Source organism: Parasteatoda tepidariorum, chromosome 4, assembly GCF_982258835.1.
Source record: "Parasteatoda tepidariorum strain Cologne lab strain chromosome 4, Ptep-v5.0, whole genome shotgun sequence".
Classification (NCBI taxonomy): Eukaryota; Metazoa; Arthropoda; class Arachnida; order Araneae; family Theridiidae; genus Parasteatoda; species Parasteatoda tepidariorum.
This window is the reverse complement of record NC_141758.1, coordinates 65,848,502-65,874,455: the sequence shown is the minus strand read 5'-3', so window position 1 is coordinate 65,874,455 and position 25,954 is coordinate 65,848,502. Positions and strand designations below refer to the sequence as shown.

Here is a 25,954-nt window from a genome sequence, read left to right as displayed (position 1 = left end):
GCAAATCACAATGTGTGATTATTAAATCACGCAAATACAGATTACGATGCGTGATTTTTGAATTGCACGAATGCGGATCACAATATGTCATTTTTAAATTGCACAAATGTGGATCACGATGTATGATTTTTAAAATGCACGAATACAGATCTCGATGTGTGATTTTTAAATCATGTAATACAAATCGCGATGCGTGACTTTTAATATCGATCATGAATATCGATCACGAATATCGGTCGATCACGAATATCGGTCGATCACGAATATCGATCATGATGTGATTTTATAACTCACTCAAATGTGGATCACGATGCATGATTTTTAAAATCACACAAATATGGACTGCACTGTGTGATTTTCAAATTATAGAAGTACTTGACTAATAGTCAAGTAATAGTCTCCTTGACTAATAGTCAAGTATTTCTGTGACAAAATATTTTAAAATTCATTTAAAACATGACGCTTATTCTATAATTAAAACTACTCTGTACCTAAATGTTTCACTCAAATGTCTTGGTTAAAAGATAAATACAGAGTAGGACTAATTTATATCAAAATGAATAAAATACATTTTATTTTAGTTGATATAAGTAAAAATCATTCAAAAATACATTAAAAATAAATCTTAATTAAAATACATTTTATTTAAGATAATATGGGTAAAAAATAACTCATAGACAACTACATTACAAGTCTTTATAAATCTAGTACTGCACCAACCATGCAAAAAACTTTGTGTTTTTTATTAAATCAAATTTATCAAGGAGTTGGTATACATCCATGCAGATGCTTATCATTAATATTCCATTAAAAACATTAATGTAGATACTTGAATACAGATAACTGTTAGTACAGATGACTGTAGACGATTATAATCAATATTTTTTTTTAAAAAAAAACATGAATTTGTTCTATGAATTAAATTACTGCCGTCCCCTATGAGCTCCTCTTCCGCGATTCCCAATCCTACCTCGTGAATTACCTCGAGAATTTCCTCCCCTATTAGATGCACCAGGACCACCTCCTCCTTTAGATTTTGGGGGAGGTGATTTAGGACGAAGAGCTTCAATTCTTTCAGTACAGCCAGTAAGATAGTCTTCGGGTGATTTGTTGAAATACGAACTGTACGTTTCAGCATTGAAATTGCTGTTCGTCAACGCAGGTCCGATACTCAGCCATCCGGGTCGAACGGTTACGTCACGCCCGAACACGTGTAGACGTCTTCTACCCAAGCAAAAGTGTTCAATGATGTGGAAAATTTCTTCAGGCTTAGCAATACTTCCATATTCAGGTTCTTCAGAGATTATGAGGTCAATATCTATGTTGGCGTGTATGAAATCGCCATCAGTACTTCTTCTTACGGTACCCTTAATGCCCATCAGGCAATGTTCCTAAAAAAATAATTTCGTATGTTTTTAAAGTAAAAGAAATTTTACAGTAAAATAATCATTTTTATATTTTATAACACCTTAGCACATACATACTTTGCAAAAAATATACATGTATTAAGAGAGTTAGAAAACAAATGGTCATAACTGTAAGAGATTATATAACCTGCCAGAACTTGCTCTCACAATGCAATAGGAAAGATTTTAGTTTAGCTACCTTTGTAAATATGGCCACCAAGATTTTCGGCGATGTTATGAGGGTAGATTGCCAAGTTAACTACAAGCATCATGGAAACCTGTTATGTGTTATGGAAGATGTGGCTCTGTAAGGACATCTTCCATTTGTTAACCAGCTATGTTTAACCTTCAGGGGTTATTTTTTTGTGCAAAAAAGGAATAAAAACACATCCATTTTATTGCGAGTAAATGCGTATTTTGAAGGTTACAGGGATAAATTTGGGGGGGGGGGAAATAAAAAAAGCTGAAAAAGAGAACCCAAAAATGTTCTGTGCAAAAACAATCTTAAATATTTGAAAAACATCTGAAATTTCAAGAAGAAAAAAAGTCTAAGTAGAAAGCATCCACAGAATATTATCAACAATTCAATTAAAAATAGCCATGCACGAATTTTTTATGTATGATTGCAAAATTTGTTGTGTGCTTTTTAAACCAAATCTTGGAAATAAAAACCTTGGAGAAAGATTTTAAAATCACGTTAATATGAATCTCCACGTCATTTTAAATCATGTGAATACAGATAACCATGCATAATTTTAGATCATGTAAATACAAATGATGGGTATTTATAAATCGTGAAAATACAAATCTTGATTTGTGATTTTGAATCACATTTACATAAGTAGAAAAAAGCTTTACGTTTTTAATTGGCGTAAATTTTTAATAATTTTTTTTTTTTCAGGGGTTCAAAAAAATGACCCTTTTTAAAAAGGGTTTATATTTCTTTTTATTAAATTCATAAAAAAAAACAATAAAATAAAATTTTTAAAAAATAAATAAATAAATAAAAAACACAATTCCGTAGAAAAGCAGAAGAAAACTTATCCCTGAATATAATTATAAACTATATAAATATTTTTACAGTTCTTTAAAATTGATAATTCCAATTGCAAAATGCAATATTCGTTTCAGATACTAGTTTATAACCTTGTAAAAGAATAAAATAGAAAAAAAAAGTTTTTTTAAAATTTGTTACAAAATGCTACAGAGTTGACAAGACTGTTTTTTATTAAACACAAATTTCACTTTAATTTAATGTGTACTTTAATTTGCGATTTGAGCACTTTAAAGAAAAACAGTATAGGGCTATGACACTTAACCTTTAAAAAAAAACAAGTCTTGGGCAGTAAGACTTAACTTTTAAAAAAAATCAGAATATACCAGGCAGTGGCACTTAACCATAAAAAAATAATAAAAACATTACAGTAAGATAAACAAGCCAAGGCACTTACATCCTTTAATTAATCCATTTATTAAAAATATTAAACAGCAATTATTGATAATAACTGAATTACATACACTAATATTTTCTTAATTTTTTGTAAGAAAAAAGAATTTAAAAATAAAAAACACAACTTTTAAAAAAAAGTTTCTTTTTTAATATAAAATAAAACGAAATAAAAACGTTAACAAATTTAATAAATATGATGTTTGATGCTAAGAAATATACTAAACTCCATATTATCTGCAAAATTAAGTGGCTCACGAAGCGCGGACGAGCAAATTTGTGGATAATCCGAAAAATGCTAAAAAAAGAACCACATCAATTTTTTTAATATAAACATTGCATAAAAAAATTTTATACATTTTTATTCTATAATTTCTTACACAATGTTTCTCTTACTTTAAATTAGTAATTGTTATAATTAGATGTATCATGAAGCAAAATATTAGTGCTAGGGAAAAAATTCCTGAAAGACTGAAAAAATTCTGCAACAGGGATAAAAACAACATAGTGCCTGTGTAATAATAAACAAGACTTAATACATGAGTTGCTATAATAAAAAAGACTCTCCAATGAAGGGTCGTACTAAAGAACATATATTGTATTACAATAAATAATGATTTTCTTAAAAGTCTTTTCAAAATTAATATTAAAATAAAATTTTAAAAAAAAATTCCACTAGTAAGAAAAATAAAACAAAGACCAAAATAAAGAAAACACAATAAACAATTCATACTTAAACATTCATACTTCAACTTATACGCAATTGCTAAAAGAATTACTAATAAATTAAAGTTATTGAAAAACATAATCAATTTTACAAAGCAAGCTAAAGCAAAAAAATTTAAATGCATACTTTAGTTCTCTGAAATATAGCTCGAGGCTCCAAATTCTTCGAATGGCCAGGATTATTTATATTAGTTTTAATCCAGCAGATATCTTCACATCTACGAAAACCCCACTTCCTTAAACACTACAAAAATATTTTAAAAAAAAAAAAAAAAAAAAAAAAAAAACAGAAAACAATATTTACATTTTTTTGATTTAAAAATAATAAGGGAACTTAATCAAGTAAAATGTAACTACAATAAACTGATGACAATCCATGAAATTAGATGGCTAAATAACTATTAGTATGCTAATATTCAATGAAATGGTTTAAAAAATTACCTCTTTTAAGTATCTACTCATAGTTTATTGAACAAGAGTAGCACAAATTAATGATTGGGTTTTAAATATTTCTATTTTTGAAACTATTACACATTCTACGATAACTGAAAACAGAAATTAATAAAAATATTTAATTTTGTTTTCAGTGACAGGGTTCAACGTGTAAAAACATCTAATCTGTAATAATAAGTCCGTGCACTGCTTTTTGTAGTTTCACAATGTCAATGTTTCCAAATGCATTCTGCCTTGGAGGTTTACCACAGTTAAGGTAAACCTCAGTTACCTGCATGTTCTAAGACGAGAGTTTTTGAATCCCCATTTATGCAGCTTTGGAAACCATTGACAGTATGAAACGAGCTTGATTACACATGAAATGCTTGTCTTATAACAAAAGAATCACACATTGAATGTTTGCATCCGGAAATTTTTTTTATACGTTTCTTTAATTTTGTGATTTACTTACTGTAATAAGTACAATAGGCACAAAAACATAAATATTTAAAATATGGTCATTGATTTGAACGAACTCTTTAATATCAAAATAAAACAGATAAATTCTTCGGAAAGAGATCATAAAATTCTTTTAAACTTATTCAAAGAATAAAATATGTATTTTCCCAACATACATTAAGCAAAATAACAAAAACACTTCTAAATTAACTCATTTTTTATAGTTCTCAAGAAATATGTAGTGAATAATTTTATAACTTTAGAAATGCTTAGGTCATGAGATTTCTCATACATAAAGCTTTCAGTGGCTTGGAAACCGGCAATAAATTATGAACAAGAATGTTTTTGAACACCCTATGCCCTTGGGTTAATTATTTAATTACTTTGGTCATTATATACAATAATAAATTGCACAAAATTTCCTAAATTTAGCAATTTAGCTTACTATAATTGTAGAAATATTCAATTAAATTAAACAAAATTTCTGGTGTAATTTTTAATTAATAACAAAAATAAAATTTCAAAATATGGAGAAAAAAATTCTTTCAAAATTCCTCAATATATGAGCATTTAAAGTAGTTATTTCACACAGCACATGCGTGGGACACATTGGAAATTTTTTTCCATGCATTAATTTTGCTCTTAATTGTATTTGGTAACTTATGAAATAACACTTGAATATCTTGAAAATGTAAAAAGTTTCTAAGAATTTTTTAAGTAGGCTTTGTATTTTTTTTAAAAGGAAAAAAAAATAAAGCTCTAAATAAAAGGCTTCACACAAATTTCATTTTGTGTCATATAACAAAATTTAATAACAAATGATAATACCCTAAAATAATTACTAAGAAAAAAAAATGTGATGGTATAAGAAAAGGAAACATGCGAAATAAAACATGCTTTAATAGGGGATGGTTCTATATAATATTGATGACATTTTGAATAAATCTTGTTGAATAGTAAAAAATAAAATTCGAGGAAAATTCCTTACCAATCAGTTTTTTCTCCAAATTTATGAAAACTTCTTCTTAGAAAATGGTTAGAACCTACCTAAATTTCTTAGATTTTCAAATTGGATTTTTTTCCTCAAGTTACCAAATATGACTCAAAACAAAATTTTGAAAATAATTTTTTAAATGTTTTCCCCACGTGTGCAGTAAGGATTACTTTAAATGTTCATATCTTGTGCAATTTTTAACGAATCTTTTTCAAATTTTAAAATGTTTTTACTTTTAGTTAAAAATTATTCTAAAAATTTTATTGAATATTTTTACTTATATTAAGAAAACATAATGCACTTATATTAAGAAAACATAAGGCAAAAAAAAAAAAAAAAAGAGGTTCTAAAAAAAAATTCTGCATATCCCTGAATATCTAAGCTAGGTTTACGAAATTTTGTGCCATTATTGCATATGACAAATAAAGTTTTTAATATAATATACAAGCTTATTGTTACATTTTTTTGCATAGTGTGTTCAAAAATACTCTTTATTTTGTTACTTTCTTATTGCCCGCCCCATAAACCTCTGAAAGCTTTAAACTTTATTGATTTGTATGAGAAATCACATGAATGACAAAAGTAATGACATAAACCCTTCTAAGAAGTTATATTTTAAGCATTTCTGAAAAAATATGAAAAATGTGTTACCATAGAAGTATTTCCATAATTTTGTACAACCCCTGGATATACTACAATAAAACTTGATTAACTTGAAACAGTACTGGAAATGAATGAACATTTAATTCAAGACAACAATGATCAAGAAAAAATTGAACTGAATGAAAACTGAGAAACTGAATACTCTTTTTTTTTTTGTAATTTTGTTTACAGATTTTACTAGAAAAAACCAAATAGACATTTACATCCACAGGAGGCACTATTTTCAAAACATTTTATGGAAAATAGTATTAAGTAAAAAAATAAATAAAAATAAAGTGAGGGCAATAAAAAAGTACTCAAAAGAAAAGAATTGAAGATACTAAGGAGAAAAATGCTAATACAAAAGTTAAAAGACAAGTTTGCAATATTCAATTTCATATCCCCCCATTATTTGTTTTATATAAATGCCTATTTTGACTGTATTTATTTGCTGCAAATACAGCTTATTTAAAACAATACAGCTTTTAGTTCTGTTCTTGTCATAAAGGTTACAAACTATAATCATGAAATTTAAAAACATAATTTGTACAAAGCGATAAAACAAATAAAGCATTTATGTTAAATAAAATGGTTTTATTTATTTAAAAGAAAGCTATTTTTACTAGAAAGGTAACCTAATTGGAATGTTATTTTTTTTTTATTTATTTAATAATACAAAAAAGTAACAAATTCAAAATGCATAATAAATTTACTTTAAAAAACTTATATATAGTCGAACCTCTATTTAACGAAGTTGCTAAATCCCGATAATAATTTCGTTATATGGAAAATTCTTTAAATAGAAAATTGTCTTCTAAAATGCTTAAATAACACAAAACAGGTTTTAAATTCATAAACACTAGACATAATTAAAAAAGCAACTGATACACCTTTATCTTTTAAAGTAGTTTCTACCATTTATTTTATAAATCTTAGCCATAAAAGAATGCTGCATTGAAAGCAAGAAAAGAGCAAAACATTATCCAGTGTTACACTATCATGTTACATACAGTGTTACAATACATTTTCAGCTAAAAACAGCTAAATGTATGCATAAAATTTTGACTGTATTTATTTGCTGCATAAAATTATAACTGCCAAGTGATTTTAAATAGGGAAAGTGGAAGTTAAATAGGGAAGTGGGAAATAAGGAAAGAGGATCTCAAAGAAAAATTCATTAAATAGAAAATTCACTTTGCTACTTGGAAGTTATTTTACGAAGAAATTTCCAAAATGTCCTTGGTTCCTCGAAAAAATTCGCAAAATAGAGAAATTCGCAAAATGGAAGTTCATTAAATAGAAGTCTGACTGTATATAGTTTCATATTGTTCTGCTAATCAAGAAAATCTAGACTATTTCTAAGATATTAGTAATAATTATTGTATTTCATTATTTAATAAATCTATCTACATATTCTACACAACAACTACAGATTAATAAATACTGAGAAGGGGCATAATTTTACATAGAAATTCATTTCTACCAAAACGAAATGGCATTACAAAACAAAACTTACTTGTCGTCCCAAATCTAACCCATCAGATGAACCACACCACAGGAAAATAAAAGACCTAGGAGCAGCAACTTCTTCGATTTCTAACTTCATAATCTGCAAGCAAATATATAGCATAATCAGCATCTAACTTCATATTTAGCATAGTTGAATATTGAAATATATCTGTGTAAAAATTTAAACAATGAAACAAAATAATTGCTGAGCTTATGAAGAAATGGTCTGAAGTGTTCAAAGAAAATTTTATAAAAAATTCCACAGTTCAGAACTCAGTTTAACTCATTCCTGTTTCAAGATGAGGGAAAAGAGTTTGCAAAAAAATCTGACTTTTTCTCTAATGTTACTAGACAATGAAATAGAAAATATATTATTAGATAAAATTTCCTTGGAACACTGTAAATTCATATAAAAAAAAAGCAGGCCAAGGCGGGTTTTGAAAAGTCAGATTTCTCTGAATGTGTTATTATTAGTTGTACAAATAGAACATAAATTCAATTCTCCATGTTTTTGAATATTTATATGAGTTTTAAATATTATTTATAAGATAATATTCTGAGAGTTTAAATATTTAAATATAAGTTTAAAGATTATGTGATTTCAAATATAATTTATATGAAAATATTTGTATGAGTATGCTTTTACAATATTTATATGAGTAAGTTTAAAACCGCATATAATACATGAATTTTTTTAAACCCTTTTCTTCTCTCTCGAGTCAAAATGACGGGATGCAGTTTCACACTGTATTTTTCATGCCCGTGACATTTACAGACCTGGTAACTTTGTAAAAAGGATTTCAGGAGATATTATTAAAAACATCAGGAGTTTTGGGAGTCTTTTCAGGAGTGTAACTCGGAACAAATTTATTCATATTTTTGTGCATAAATTTAAAGATACATTACTTTAGAAGGGTATAATTAATAGAAAAATATTGAAAATGGAAAATTAATACTAGTTACTGAAAAATATATAGACCATCTTAGATTATTAAATCATGATTAAAATTAACTATATTATTCACTTTTTTAATGATTTTAAAAAAAGTATAATTATTTTTTAAACTTACATTATGCAATGAGATTACTATGAAAGAATTGTAGACAAAATAATTATAAAGCAAATGAAAAATAAATTTTAATAAAACGAACACTTTCCTCGTTATATTGTTATCATTATGCATAATTATATCAAAGACTTAAACTTTTTCGCCAGTTAAAGAAACATAAGTAGCTTTTTTCGCTTTTATTAAGTCTTGTTCAGTTAACACTGCATCATAGCAGCATGTTTCGGAACTTTTGCACTTCTCTATTAGCAGTGCCTCCAAGGTTGGCAAAGCCAAGCTGGACCTACTATCAGTTAAATTTTTTTTAACTATAGAAAACACCCGTTCACAAGCAGCATTGCTGTGAGGCAAAATGAGTATGGTCAGCATTATTGATGGCAATGCTTCATATTTCCTTGCACCATTCATATCCACTAAACCCGATATAAGAGTCCAAGCTGTGTCACATCGTTCGGCTGATAAAATCTCTTCATTTAGTTTGTCCATTTGGTATAAAGCAAACTCTTGCTCAATTTGACTCCGTTTTTCCTCTGAAACAAAAAACAGAGACAAAAAATGGTCCAAAGAAGCAAATTTAGCTTCATGTCGAATGGTTATATCAGCCACTTCACAGTGCTTGTAAACTTCAGTGGTCAGGGGAAATTTTTTTTAAATATAAGAGAGTGCTTCGGTATAAAATTTTCTGATTGACGAATAAAACTGCCTCATTTCTTCTGAAGAAAGGTCTGAATCTTTTATGTATTGTCTTGTCTTGCCACCTATCACAAGTTCAGAATCATCTTTTTGGTTCTTTGATTTATTAAAATTGACTTCAAAAACAGAACTTGCATTTGCTATGCATGCTGGTTTTATGAATCGAGACAAAATATTGCTAAATAAATTCATAAGTTCTCTCTGAAATCTATGAATCAATGGAGCTTGCTGCTGCATCATCGTATTGCACGATTCAAACAATGGGATGACTGACTGTAAAAAGAAAAGGTAGAGTTGAGTCGATTTATCCTCAAAAATAGTCTTCAATTTTTTAAAAGTTTCCGAAGAGCCCTTCTCTTCCTCACAAAAAAAGATTTTTAAGGCATCCCATTTCTCTAAAAATCGATCAATGGTTTTGCCCATTGATAGCCACCTTGTAGCCCCATACTTAAGAACCTTGCTGTTTTCAAGATTACATAGTTCTTCACAGAATTTTAAAAGCTGGATTCTCTTTGAACTCTTCTTCAAATAGTAGAACACATCTATCAAAAAACTTTCTACATCAAAACTGATTTTTTTTTTGTAGCATGTTTAGCAGCTAAATGGATTAAGTGGCAAGCACAACCATGAATGATGACATTAGGATTCTTTTTCTTTATAAATGACCCCACTCCTTTATGTTGTCCAAGCATAACTGAAGCATTGTCTGCACAAAAGGCGATGCAGTGTTCCCAGGGTACACTATTTTTTGACAACACACTATCAAGGAGCATGAAAATGTTTTCCCCGGTACCATCCTTATCCAATTTTGGAAGAGAGAAAAGGGTAGTCTTAATTCTACCGTTGGTATCATCAAAGAATGTTACCACCAGAGGAAAAAGCTTATCGCCAGACGAATTGCTCCCGTCTGTCGCTAGAGAAAACTTTCCATTCCTCATTATGGAGCACAAATTATTTTGAGTAGTTTCTGCAAGACTTTTGCAGATTTCTGTCGTTTTTTTCCTAGCGCATTTGAATTTGGCCGCTATGTTAGAGTCCGGGAACATTCTTTTAAATAACTGGCCTACGTGGTCCGCAACAGATAGAGGTAAATTATGCTGAACTATGAAATTGGTGAAGAGAGTTTCTGCTTTAATGACACTTTGGCTCTCTTTTGAGGAACTAGAGAACATATCTCTAATACTTTTACTGGAGGAAGAAGCGGCACCATTCGCTCGATGGCGCGATCCCTCCACATGCCGTAAACAGTCATTCCGACCTCCATGAGCGATAGAAAAATTGCATTTGCAAATATTACAGTATACATGATTCATAGATTTAGTCGAGCGAGAAAAAACTGGCCATTCGACAGAATATTCTTTTCTATACATCTGTGAATGTTTTTTGGAAGCCATGATCTTATCTTCAAACAGCAACTAACTTCAACTAAGCCTAGCGTCGGCAGCAGAAAAAAGTAAACACGACAGGCTCGCACCACAGTTTTAATGTAATGGTGACGTCATTCGACCAGTTCTAGCTCTGCAGGTTCGGTGACGTCAGCACTATACCACAAGAGCGCAGGGAAAAGAAATACCGTTCTCGATTGGGAGGAGAAGGAGCTGACGTGAAAGGGGCGGGGAATAGGATTACGTGACGTCATCTTAAGAAAAATGTGAAAATTAGCTACTGGGTTTATTTTCCGGGTAAAATGTATATCTTTGCGGAGTGCCCGGAGTACACTGGAATTTCCGGAGATGCTCCGGAAATTCCGGGGTTGTTACCGGGTATGCATTTACAGGCCAGAGTGTTCAAAAGTTATGTGCCAAAAAAGACTGAAACAATCTATACACCAGATGGCATTACCAGACTAATTGTAATGTGTTTAGAGATAGTTAGTCTATTTTAAGATAGATGTCAGCCCTCATCAAACATGTAAATTTGCAATATGTTTCTTGCAATCATAACTCAGTTAGTTAGAATCTTGGTAAAAACATGTAGTTTGAATTCTGTGATAAAATATACTTTTTTAACCTTGCAAGGTACGTAGCAAAATTTTTCAACAAAAAATAAGCACCTTTTAAGCACTTTTGAAGCATTTAAAAAATATTTTAAGAACTTTAAAAAATATCATAATTAGGCAGGGTTGGCAATTTTTTGACAACTGACGGTTCTAACTGTCATGCCAGAAAAAAAATGTTCATGCCAGAAAAAAATGTCATGTGCTTCAAAAAATAGCTTAAAATCTCCGCTTTCCGGATACTGTCAAATTATTTTTAACTGAACATAAGTACTTGAAAAGAAAACGATTTCAAATACCTCTCAAAAGTTTGCAGTCCAGAATAAGCACCAATTTGCACAATAACTCACGCTGCATCCACACTACTTGAAAAAATGGTTTCAACTGCTCTGTACAATCTTATATTAGCAACTGGCGCCATATACAGTCCTTGCCGCCAGTCTTCAGTACCTCCCATAGCTACTAAGGAGGGGTGCCCATATTTACACCTGTGCCCATTTTTACACCTTCTCCTCTAAACAACAAAATAGTTTACAAAATAGCGATTACAAAAAATAGTTCTGAAGCCGTCTGTACTCCAAGTTCATTTTTTAGTTTTGTATGAATAAAACCGAAATTTGAAACAGTTCTTCCGATTGATGCTCAGCTGTATAGACTAGAAAGTTGACCTACTTAACTATTATAACATAATAGTTAATATATATATTATAACATAATATGTAATTAGGAAATTTACTCTATTAACTATAGTAAATATTGATAGTAACTTAAATAAACCCTTGAATTGATTAATTTAATAAATTATTAACTCATTTAAACAAACATTTACGGTTTTTGTAAATCATAATTAGTTTACTTATCAGGGAATATATCATATTCATGATTCATTGGAAATATTTATCTACATATAAGCAGGAGTGCAGAAAATTCTCGGTTCCTAATATTTCCTCAGAACTAAGTTTTTTTTTTAATCAGAAGATAACAAGAGAATTCTAATCCATGACCCGTCTACCACTGAGGATATTTTACGTCAGAACTGTGGTCCGAGCAAGCCGGGTGTAGAATTTGAATGGAACAGCCAATAGTGGGATTTGAACCTGGTTCACCTCATTGGAAAGCGAATGCTCTATCCCCTGAGCCGCCACGACTCTAAGTACTATATTGCATTACTTTAAAGCACTTTTAAAATTGTAAAGTAACTTCATGCAAATATATATACAGTATAGGACCCGAAATTCGGCACTCACGGGACCGACGGAATTCCGTACTTTGGAATTTGCCAAATTTCGGATCTCTTCCAGAAATTCCTATATGGCGCCCATATATTACGATAATTCAATTATGCTGTTAATTTCAGAAAAACCAGTAAATTTAGCTAAGTTCCGATTGTAGATTATGATGGGGTGAGTTTAAAACTGTCCCATCTTAAGAAATTTCATTAATAAAAATAATAATCTATATAATATATTCAAGGAGAAATAACCCAAAGAAGAAATAATTCAAGATGAAATAATCCGAATCCTCCAAAAAAGAAATAATCGTTTTTTCTTCTGAGGCGAGATCACTGTTCTCATTTTTTCTCTACATAACATTTTGTTTTAACAAAAGACGCTCACCTTGCAAAAAAAAAAAAAAAAAAAAAAAAAAAAGAAAGAAAGCTAACAAGGAACTGTAAAAAAGTAACAATTAATGCTAAGAAACTAACAATGAAGAACTACAAAAAAGAAGCAAACAACTCAGGAGGATAAAAAAAAAAGTTAGCAATTAAAAAAAGTAACAGTTAATAACAAATAAAAAGATAAATAAATCTAATAAACAAAAAGCAAAAGGGATAGAATTCATTTTGTACACCACTTGGTAGTTTCAATGTCAACAGGGTGTGGCCAATTTATGGTCAAACAGGAGAGGCAAATGTGGGGGCAAACCAGTAAAGCACTTGCACAGCTGTCAAGATTGATTAATCAGTTTCTTCCAACTTGCATTTCTTTATTTTGTTAATTGGAAATGCAGATGTTTTTACTTTTCAATTTAACTTTATTTTAAACTGCTTTAGAAACAGATGTTTTGTTTGACACAGATTTTTTTTCATGCTTTTTTTTCTTTTTAAAAGATAAAATATAGTTACTTACTTCAAGAGAAAAAATTCCAAATAAAAAGAGAATATGACTGACTTTTTTTTTCTCATATCAATAAAAATTTCTTTAGAAAAAAAAAATAGGTTGGATTAAGTGCCGAATTTTGGGTCCTGCCGGATTTCCGGATGCCGGATTAGGGGTCCCATACTGTATATATACAAATAATAATATATATATATACAAAAGTAAGATTTAGAGAAAAGTAAGATTTGGGCACTATACAATTTAAATAAATATTATTTAGGGAAAAGGACAAACTTCAATACATACTTCTTCCCAAGTCCAAAATTTCATATTTGTCATTCCATAAGTTCTTTGATATTCTTCAAGAGGTGCTTCTACTAAAATTACATCAAACTTACAATTAAGTTCACGAAAGTCAAAATTTTCAAGATCACACTTCAGATACCTACAAATAAAAAAAAATCTTAATTTAAAAAAATAGGAGATGAATAATAAATAAATTGAAAATTCATTAGAACCCTGCTACTCCCAATACTTGCATATTGAAATTCAAGGCAATCAAAACTAATTTCATTATATAAAAATAAGTTACATTTAATATATGATTTTTAACAATATTGTACACTTTGAAAGAACTCTTGGAATAATAATAAAGATTAAATAATGTCAATAGATATTAAATACAAATACATTTGTATTTAATCTCCATTGACATTTAATCTCTTTTGATAATAAAGCATCATTAAATCAATATTAACTTTTCACTGCTTCTCAACAGTTACAAGCTAATAAGTCAAAATAATTTTATTTAGTCTACAGTTTTACCATTATTTAAAAATTAGTCTACAGTTATTTACCATTATTTAATTTAGTCTACAGTTTTACCATCATTAATTTTACACCTACAGATAATTTTACTTAAAAATTGAATCGTTATAACTTTTCAATAAATGTTTAGTTCTAATAAAAAATATGATAATTTTGCATTAACAAATTATAAAAGATTTTACCTAGTGTAATTTGAAATGAACTTATTGAACAGTTAAAGATTGAGTAGTACTTATTATGGACATACACTGAGTGGCCAAATTATTATGACCACCTCAGAGTTTTATGCAAATGAGCTATTGCGTCACAGCGCTGCCGTTAGAGGGCAAGATAACTATAACACGGGAATGCTGGACAAGTGAGTCCTCAGTTATATTGTGTTGCTTGCTCAGATATGGGAAAAAAAGTGATTTAACTGAATTTCAACGTGGAATGATTGTGGGTGCGAGAAGTGTCGGAACCAGTATCAGCAAAACGGCTGCTCTTGTGAAGTGTTCTAGAGCAGCAGTTGTTTATGTGTACAATGAATGGACAATCAAGCAAGAAACCGGGTCTCAACGTCAGACTTGTGGTCGTCACAGTGTACTGAATGCTCGATCAGAGAGAAGGCTGGTCAGGGTTGTGCAGCGCAACAGGAGAGCAACAGTGCGACAAATTGCAAGTGATCTTAATCAAGGAGCAACTGTGAACGTCTCTGAACGGACTGTTTGACTCACATTGCGCCGTATAGAGTAAGGAAGCAGACGACCTGTTCGTAAGCCTCTACTGTCTACTTTAAATAAGCGCAGACGTCTCCAATTTGCAAAGGAGCAAAAACATTGGACAGTAGATGACTGGAAGAGGGTCATGTGGTCCAATGAATCACGGTTTCAAATGCATCGCGCAGATGGCAGGATGAAAATATGGATAAAACAGCACGAAATTATTTACCCCAACTGCATTGCCACGACACTTCAAGCTGGTGGTGGCAACGTTATGGTATGGGGAATGTTCTCTTGGTATTGTATGGGTCCTTTAATTCCTGTACCACAACGCTCTCAGATTAAGTACATCCGTTTATGTCAATGGTGTACTCTGGCGGGGATGGATACTTCCAGCAGGACAACGCTCCTTGTCATAAAGCTGGCATTGTCCTCAGATGGTTCGAAGAGCATGATGGAGAATTTAACTTGCTTCGTTGGCCAGCACAATCCCTAAATCTCAATCCAATTGAGATTTTGTGGGATGAAATTGAACGGGCGCTCAGACAGATGGATCCAGTACCATCAAATTTGCAGGAATTGGCAAGTTCAGTTCAGCGAGCATGGTCTGGCATACCTTCTACCACCTACCAACATCTCATAGAATCCATGCCCAGATGAATTAAGGCAGTAATACGCGCAAAAGGTGGCCCAACAGCGTACTGAACGGGTGGTCATAATAATTTGGCCACTCAGTGTTTAATTAATTTGTTGTTTCAAAATAATAATTATTACACAATTAAATCATAAAATTTTTTGTTTAAAAAAATGCATTTCTGTAATTGAATGATCAGGCATAAAAAGATTACATTGGTGGTGTTGCAGTTTTGGCAATAAGATCATCTTTTAATCTAATAAGCTCCTTAAGTTTAGGATACTCTTCAAATCTATCTGCCAAGCCTAAAACAAAACAAAAAAAAATTGCTTAAAAAATTTATTAATGTAAAATTTTTTTTAAAAATAAGCAATTTATATGTTAACATAGAAATATGAACAGGACAAATAAGAATTAATTCAATTAAAAAAAATTTAAATTTCGACATACCAACATCTCTGATGAAATTTTGTGGCCTTTGTCCAGTATCAACAAAATGTTGACAGTAGTCATTGTGTGGATTGGCACTTTGTGTACCCTAAAAGTATAGATTAAATAAAATAGCAAAATCTCTCAAACAATTGAAGTAACTATAATATAGGCATAAATACTCATGTATATACACCAATGTTAGTTTTATTTGCTTTTACTTAGTTATATCGTGTTTTTGCTATCTCATTTTTTAAAAAAAGAAATTAAATTAAAATTTAGCTAATATAAATGCAAAAATTTTGTATTCTGTTACGTGTGTTACTGTTGATGAGTTAAATTTATCTTTTATGTATTTATTTTTATCTAAAAAAAACAGCACGTTTTATAACAAAAACAAATTTTAAAATTATTTTTTAAAAATATATATTACACAACCAAAAAACTGTGCCTAAAGTAAAATAATAAACCTGAACCTATATATTAAGCCTTACAAATCATAAAAAAGCCCTTCAAATAAAAAATATTATAATAATATATTTCAAAATAATAAACAAGGAAGAAAATTGTATTACACATTTATAGATACAAAGAAATATTTTGATATGAAACAAGAATTATGACAATACAATTAAAAATATAACATTTTCTTTAAATAAGATAAATTTATGATTGTAAATCCATATTCATAGATGCATTTCCGTTTCAAAGGCGAAAATGAATTAGAAACCAAGAATCATTGCCTGTAACTTTAGAACTATTAAATTACATTCAACGAACAAAATATTTCTTTTCATATCTCTAATATTAAAAGAAAATTAACATTAAAAGAAAACATTAAAACCTACAGTAATAATAATACAGAAAATATTGCATTAACACTTACCTTCAAAAACGTACTAGAATCTGTATATGTTCTTACTTCAGACACATCATCTGTTTCACTAGGAGGATTCTAATAAATAAAATAAAACTTCTATTTTTTATTTAAAACACACAATTCAGTTTAAGGAATACATACTAAAATTAAACCATAAAAACACTAATAATTATTGATTTTAGTCATCAATTTTCTTATTTTCTGTTATACAGTTGTATGTATGAAATATATTCTTATCAAGTTTAATAAAAAGTTTTTTTTTTTAAATAAGCAGGCATAAATTAAAACTTTTGCACTATACATAATTAAATATTATTTCTGCTCCAATTAAAAAAAAGAATAAGAAAAAAAAATTGTTCACAAATAACATCTAAATAAAATATCATATGAAATTATATGCAAGTTTTCTGAAAGAAGAGACTTTGCTACATATCAAATTTTAAGCACTTAAACTTTTAATTAATGTTTTTTTTTAATCTATATAAATAACAATTTTTAAATAATTTAAAAAATATTTATTTAGAGTAGCATTTAAAAACACATTTCATATTCTGTAACATTTGTTCGAAACGTCATTATATCAACAAGTTTAAAATATTGAAATTATTAAAAACAGAAGTTGGTGCTCAGTGAATATCTATAATTACTTGTAATTAAAAAGACAATTAATATTTGAATCAAGTTTTGAATATTTTTTTATATAAAATTTAATATGTAAGGTATTTAATATACAATATTTCACATATTGTATAACATGTTGCATTAAGAACATATACGGTATTTAATACAGTTGCAAGCACAAAAAAAAGTTTCTAACATCAAAAATAGATGTTTAAAAAAAATTTTAAAGTTATGACCCATCACTGCCCTGAACGAAACAGAAAACTGAATATTTGATAAAAAAAATATATAATTATTTGGTACAATATTAAATATCACAACGAGATCAATTATTTAATGTGTTTTCAAAAACTTACAAGAATTAATTCAGTTTGACATGTTCCTCATATTTTTCATTGTTCAATAGTCAATAAATATTATCATTAGTAAAAATAATAAACTAAATATCAAATTACCAATTTTATCTATATTTTATCTTTTTATTGTAGTTCTCAACTTAGCTTCAATTTTTTTTTTTACGAATAAATGCTCACATAAAACCCATATTTGAATACTAAATATTAAAAGAAAAAGTTCAGACCAACAAATGTTTTGGCATAGTCCATGTACAAAATTAAGAATTCTAAGAAAGAATAGTAAAACTGTAAGTTGTCAACACAGTAATTCCGTGTTTAATAAATACCTAATATTTAATAAGCACACAACAAAATCTGAAATAATTAATTTAAAGCATAACATGCAGTGAATGGGACTCAATGTAGAGTTTTACTGCAAGAGATTAAATTGGCCATAGTGCGCTAACCAGAAATGACATAATGTAAACTGAATGTGGCAAACAAACAATGTTAAAGCTTTAAAGCTGATGAAAACGAGGGGGGGGGGAATGAAGAAACACTGAGGCATCTGATGGTGGTGGTTGATACCCATATTAGCCTAAAAAGGCAAACTAAAAGGGAAATAACATGAACTTTATTTACACTCATCAGATGGAATCCAATACTCGTTGTTTGTTTCGACAATATATCAAACTCTGAAAGATAATATAAAGTAAACATTTATACGAATTGTGATGTAGGATTTTTAATTTGCGTGAATACAAATTGCGTAACACAATTTTTAGATTGTGTCAATACAAATCACAATGCATAGCTCTTAAATCACACACACATAAATATAAAAATTGATATTTGATATTACAAGCATGTGAATAGGAATGACAATATTGGTTTTAAAAAATACATTTTTAGTTAAATATGAAAATCAATATTCAAAATTAAAATTGTGTGAATGTAAATTGCCATAGTAGTGGATTCCGGCGCAATTCTAAATATTCAAAATAGAGAAAACCCGCCAAACCATAACAATCAAATTAGGAAATTTTAAACTGTTAGTGGAAAAATCATATATATGTACACATCTTATTAACAAGATTTAGCAAAAGGTTTGAAAATTTAAATTGCAGAATTCTCTGAAAATTTTATTGGATTATAAGTTTGATTTGCGGAAGTCTGCAAACCAATGGTCTTGATGCACAAGACATTCAACAAAAAGCACAAAAAAATCACATGTCCTGCTCCTATGAGACAAAGTAGGATAATATATAAAACTTGGAATACAATCAAAATTTCAAGGAACTAATTCAACAATACAGTCAATTCGCTATAACTCGAAGTACGATAACTCGAATATTACTATAACTCGATTTTTTTATGAGGTCCCGACCCTTTTATCTTCAATTTCACGTTAATTGTTCTCGATTACTCGAATTTTACTCCCTTTAACTCGATTTTTTTTGGATCTTTTAAAGCAGAAAAAAAAAACAACCTAGGAGCTGATATCTTGCCCCTTCCTTTGCAACACACACACGATGTTTTTCGCACTCTTCATGGAGAAGCTAAAGTTGTCCCTCTTGAAGTATGTGAACAATGGTTAAACGAAACGTTACCAAATTTACTTAAAGGATACAATTAAAAATGATGTTTTCAATATTGATGAAATGGGTTTACTTTTTAAATGTCTTCCAAATAAGACTAGGATGTTTAAGGATGAAAACTACTCAGGGGGTAAAATGAGCAAGGAACGTTTGACTGTCCTAGTTGGAGGAAATGCGTCTGGGACAGAGAAATTGCCCTTAGTTGTTATCGGAAAATACCGAAATCCCCGATGTTTCAAGAATGTAAAAACGTATCCTTTGGATTACAAGTCTAACAAAAAGTTTTGGATGACATCACTTTTATTTGAAGACTATTTCGCTAAATTAAAATAATTTTTCGCTAAAAAAAGAAAAGTGATACTCTTTATGGATAAATGCACAGCACATAGTGATCAACCTAATTTGAAAGCAGTAAACTTGCAGTTTCTCCCGCCAAACACAACAGCAAAGTTGCAGCCGATGGACCAGGGTATCATAAAGTGCTTCAAACAGTCTTATCGTAAATGGCTTGTCAGAAAAATGATCTTAAATATTGTAAGCATTTAGAAGATTTATAATTAATAAGCATTAATTAAATAATCCGACAATATTTTGAAAGTCCAAAACCGAAACTAACGGTAAATCGAACTTCCGATATGTCGAAGTTTTTCGTCAGTCCTATCAGATTCGAGTTATCGCGAATTCACTGTATTTAAATGTTAAAACTTCAATAAATAAAAATTTTAATGAAAACATTTTAATAAATAAATTATAAAATCATTACCAAAGCATCAGGAGACTTATTTTCAATGTCGGTTTCCTCTGTTACATTCTCAGAAACTAATTCCTTTTCAGGATCACTATGGGTAAGAAAAATCATTATTTGAAAGATTATACTAAATTGAACAAAGTTATTATGAAAGATTATACTAAATTGAACAAAGTTATAATAAAAGATTATACTAAATTGAACAAAGTTATAATAAAAGATTATACTAAATTGAACAAAGTTATTATGAAAGATTATTTTGATAAACAGATCATCAAAAATGAATATTTAATAGTACAAAAGTTCTTCACACAAATTTTTATTGATTATTTAGATTGTAGGAATACAAAAATGGATTACAGAATTATACAAAATATTTTGCTTAAAATGCTTACAGAATTATACAAAATATTTTGCTTCATTTGCCTCATCATCTTCAGAACTATATTTTAAATTTATTCTAGTTTAACAAAAAGTGAAGTAACATTTGTGACAAATTTTATTAAGAATAATAATATTAGTTTAGAGTAGTGTTAATAAAATTAATAAAATGCATAACTTTAGACAAGAAAAATTTAGAGATTTTTAAGTACTTTTTATGAAATGTTAATTAGCTTTTATTTTTTTCAATTTTGTTATTCTTCATTTCAGATTTGTGCAAATCAAATTTTTTTAAATAGAATATTTAAAAGAATTTTCTATTTTGAAAAAAAATATAGATATATATGTATATAAATTTGAACAATTTTTATTAAAAGTACATAATTGTATAATTCTATAAAATATCTATAGAATTATACTGATAATTAGTTTAAATGGTCCAACTACCCCGTTTTTAAGTGGACCAATGTAATCCACCTTATTTTCCCCCATCACAATTATTTCTCCCTTTATCATATAAACTTAAATAGCTGCAAGTAATTATAAAATTAGAGATCTAATTTTGTAAAAAAATTATATTTTCTGTTGTGTTCTAAAAAAGTAATTAGAGGTCAAAAAATTATTTAACAAGGCTAAAATACACCTTGTTCAAATAAAAATGACACACATTAACTGAACCATTTACTTCTGTAATAGGATTTGTAATACTAGTGGCGCAGTATTATCATATGGGAAAAACAAACAAAAATATCTATTAGAGTTAAAATAACTGAGCCCTTTCCAACATTCCTCTAGATTCCTCCTTACCCTCTCTTTCCCTTTAGTAAAAATTAAAATTAAATTTGTTGATACCATATATCACGGTATATATGTTGAATATTCAAATCCTCAAAATTTTATGAAAATCAGGGATCTACTTATACAATGATATTAAGGCCAAACATTTGTAGATGACGAAATATCAATGCCTCATAGACAATGAGACAGATATGAATAACTAGCTATAAGATATATATATATATATATATATATATATATATATATATATATATATATATATATATATATATATATATATATATATATATATATATATATATATTATTAAATTCAAATCTAAATACTTCAGTTAATTATTATAGTATAACACAGATGTGTATAAGCATTAAATATATTCTGCTATTTGACAAACTCTCAAGCATAATAAAGTAAGCACTGAAAATAATTTTAAAATTGTATATTATAATAATTTTAAAACAGAATTTTTCGTGCTTCCTGCAACAAACCTCTCTAGCACTAATATATTTCTGCAACATACTATTAACAATAACAAATATTTCCAATTTAAAGTAACAGAAGCATTGTGTTCACAGAAAAAAAATAATCTATTTAGATAAAATAAAATTTTACATAATTTTTTAATTTAATATGTAATATTTTCTCATTCTAATATTATGGGTGATATTCTTGTATTTTGTAGGGCAAAAAACACACGAATTGTTTCCTTTTTATTTACTGTAATAGTGAAATCCGTAACGGTAACTATAAAAAAAAGATAGACGGCAAGATCATGTGAATCCGACTCTTCAAATAAAGGTTACAAAATGCGTGTTTCATTGGACCCAGCTGTTGTACTAAATAGTATTAGTATAGTATTAAAAATATTGGTTTTCAAAAACTGTGTAAATCATTAGCAATAACTGCCAAAAAATCGATAGAATCATTACTTTAAAAATTAAATATTCAAATACGTGATTTGAATTTCCTTTATTGTCAAAAATATATCATGATATTAAAAACCATGTGAAAATCAATATCTGCCAAAAATAGAATCAAAACGCTACATAAATTTACGATACATTCGGCAAATTGAGCATGTCATAAAGTGATTATTTAAATGCGCGATTCACATTTTATGTGAAGAAAGAATATCAGCTGAGAAATAATCGGAATTTAAAAAACCTCGTGAAATTTGGTAGCACTAGCATTAAAAAGTAAGAAAAAAAGATGCTGAAAAGAATGATGAAATCTCCCTATTAAACGGAAATAATCAAACAATTTATTTGAGTTTTGCAAGTAATAAAATTGTATAAAAAAACACCAGGATGTCTTTTTTTTTAAAATTTGAAAATTCGTAGCAATAACTGCCAAAAATATGATCAAAACACAACATATTTACGATGGAATCGGCATGAGTTGTGAGCAATAAAAATTCAAACGAGTGATTTAAAATTTTTATGTGAATAATATATTAAAGAATTCCACGTTCGGCTGACCACCTGACCGGAACATCTGCTCCTGCACCCCAGAGCCCAAGGTCAAAAAAACTGAGATGGTCACAGTAGGCCTTGGCCCACTATGGGCTGCCGCGCCACTGAGTTTAGTTTAGTATATTAAAAATGTTGAAACTATTTTATTTCAACCAAGAAAAAAAAGAGGGACATTATTTTGCTACTAATCAGAACTTGTAACAATATCCCCACTCACAGTAAAATTACATCATGTAACATACAGTGTTCTTGAAAGAAAAAAAAAAAAAAGAAAGAAAGAATACGATTTTTAGAGCAAAGCAAACTATCACTCAAATTTTCGGATTTAAAAATATATATATAAATCCGAAATACATTATCTAATTCAAATTCTAGCTGAAGTCAGTCATTATCAAATTTTTATTTCAAAAATAAGAATTGAAAAATCACAAGCATTTCTTTCCTGTTCAATGAGCAAGAAAGGCACCTTTTACAACTAATTCTGCAGAAAAGAAAACCATAATTTTTTACTTCATTATATTCTTCATTCAGTTTTGATTGTTCTTAAAGAAGATTGGAAAATCATGAGCATTTCTCTTCCTACTAATGCATGAGAAAATCATTTTTTGAATATAATTCTGGAGTTAAAAAAATCTTTCAAACATTTTTTAATTCAACATTCTTTGTTTTTCATTATTTTCTTATGAGAATAGAAAAATCATGAACATTTCTTTTCTCTGATGTGTCAGAAAGGCATCTTTTGAATATAATTCTTCAGAAAAGAAAAGAAAAAAACAAGAAAAAAAATTTTCCTAAAGGAGGAATCTTTTGCAAAAACTCTAACATTCGGTGAGAATATTGCCACAATTCTGCCATGGGGGCAAAAATTTGAATTAAAATTGAAAAAAATAAATAAAAGTTAAATAAAGGAAATTTAATAAAATGTTATTTATTTTAATTATTTACCAAAATGTATATAGTTGAAAACAACTAAATTTTATTTTTAAAAATAAGATTATGACAAATATTGACACTAACATTGAATATAAACTTTAGCAAACCTCTTAAGCTTTTTGTTCGAAGAGCTTGCAAGTCTATCAGCCTGATTTCCTAATATAGAACTCAAATTGTCAGTGCTTCCTGCCCCAAGCTAAAAAGAAAAAAAAATCACATGATGTGAACATAGGTATTATGTGAATTCATATGATGTGAACATCCACTCAGAAATTAAAAATATCTTTATATATTAAAAAATTCTTTAAATCACCTTTAGATTTAATTTACTGTCATACATTAAGATATGTTTAGTTAACTTTTAAATAAATAAGTACGCATATTATATCTATTTTAAATGTTAAGAAAAAATAAAATCTCACAGATATCACATTTTTCTTTTTAAAAAAAACTTAAATTCTGTGATCAATTCACTTTGTGATATGATATTTTTAGTACTACTTGATGAAATTCTTAACAAGTTTTCTGTTTATAGTTATTTTCAGTTTTTAACTAAACTCCTTTTTTTTTTCCTCCACTCTCTGCAATAAATTCAAAATTTTGAAGACAAAGATCCATGTCAATTAGACAAAAATTTCATTTGCGTATAGAATTGTTGATTAGTGCAAAAATGAAGGTATCGTGAACATTCCCTCTCAGAAGAGCTAAAACTATACAAATTAATAAGAAGGTATACAAACCACAAATTATGTGATGAGGAAAGCTAACAGATTAAAAATTATATCTTATAGAAAAGGGAAATCATCCAAGTTCAACGGTAAAAGACAGTTTGATAACGATCAAGATCATCCAACATTGAGAAAGGTCAACATTTTATGTGATAGACAAGTTAAAAACCATCTCATTTTTGTTCTAAAATAAAGATTTATACAGGAAATAATTGGAGAGGTTAATTTTATTAAGTATAGACTGAGAAAAAAATGCAAGGGTAATAGGGCAAAGACATGGAAACTCAAAGTGTGAAATTTGTAGTTAGGTCTGGCAAACCACAATCTTTTTCTTAAATTAATTAAAGTATAAGAATAGAGCTATGGCATTTCCTCAATAACAGTTAACATAATCAGGAATCGATATCTAAGTGACGTCCAAAATATCCAGATGTAGAATATCAAGAATATCTAAAACATCAACTGAATGATGCTGTTGCTGTTGTTACTTTACGTCGCACTAGAGCTGCACAATGGGCTATTGGCGACGGTCTGGGAAACATCCCGGAGGATGATCCGAAGACATGCCATCACAATTTTGATCCTCTGCGGAAGGGATGGCACCCCCGCTTCGGTAGCCCGACGACCTGCGCGCGAAGTCGAGCACTTTACGGTAGCACAGTTTAACGAGGACCAATACCGCACACCCTCGGTCCCTACGCAGACTGATCCAAGTGGTCACCCACCCGCACACTGACAGTAGCCAGTGATGCTTGACTTCGGTGATCTGCTCAACTGAATGAATACTTTATAGATGTATTTGGATATCTTAGGGACATTAGTGGCAGTGTGAAATTAAACAGAAAAAATAGTTGATACGAATACGATGGAAAACATTTAATTTTATGAGAACATTCCCTTTATTAAACTGAAAATGAAATCTATTGAAATCTATATGAAACACATCTCTTACAACAACAAGCATTCCCCCTCCTGCTACATTTATTAGGAGATTTTGATTAGACACTTTTTGTAAAAGATATTTTAAGGATATTAAAAAAAAAAAGTTCATAATAGAAATTAACTACATTTTAACTACTACAACCATCTAAATATTTTTGTGCAATGCGATATTATTGAGAACAATCATACCTGTTGAGCTAACAGTTCACGTCTTTTTTGAGATCTTTCCTTTAATTTTTTTAATGTGTCCCCCATAATTTTTTTTAGTAAAAAGTTAAATAAGATGAAGAACTTTTCAAATTATTTACATCAACATAAATCGCAAACACCAGTTTACCGGCGGTGTATTAACTTAAAGTTTCTTGTTGCCTATTTCTAGGTGATTGAAGATTCAAGGTTGATGGTATTTAAGGCTTATTCTCACAAAAGCATATTAAGCTATTGTTAACGCTTTAT

General features: G+C 29.0%; 1 protein-coding gene across 1 annotated transcript; it reads right to left on the bottom strand.

The window, feature by feature from the left end:
• Positions 1–545: 545 nt before the first annotated feature.
• On the bottom strand, positions 546–25,874 carry Mettl14 (methyltransferase like 14). The gene is made up of 10 exons (XM_016064150.3): positions 25,688–25,874; positions 23,936–24,024; positions 20,260–20,335; positions 16,949–17,017; positions 16,084–16,171; positions 15,848–15,938; positions 13,777–13,915; positions 7,623–7,715; positions 3,707–3,823; positions 546–1,391 (listed from the first exon to the last, which is right to left on the bottom strand). The coding sequence occupies exons 1-10, from the start codon at positions 25,751–25,753 to the stop codon at positions 924–926; spliced, it is 1,296 nt and encodes a 431-aa protein (XP_015919636.1). The 5' UTR covers positions 25,754–25,874; the 3' UTR covers positions 546–923.
• Between the last annotated feature and the right edge of the window lie 80 nt (positions 25,875–25,954).

What these genes read in the sequence shown, in the direction of transcription:
- Mettl14 (XM_016064150.3), bottom strand. Translation starts at nt 25,753, where the DNA reads ATGGGGGACACATTAAAAAAATTAAAGGAAAGATCTCAAAAAAGACGT. An exon ending in GTGAACTGTTAGCTCAACAG is followed by an intron (nt 24,025 to 25,687) that starts GTATGATTGTTC and finishes TTTTCTTTTTAG; the next exon opens with CTTGGGGCAGGAAGCACTGA. An exon ending in AAAACTGCAACACCACCAAT is followed by an intron (nt 13,916 to 15,847) that starts GTAATCTTTTTA and finishes TTTTATTTGTAG; the next exon opens with GTATCTGAAGTGTGATCTTG.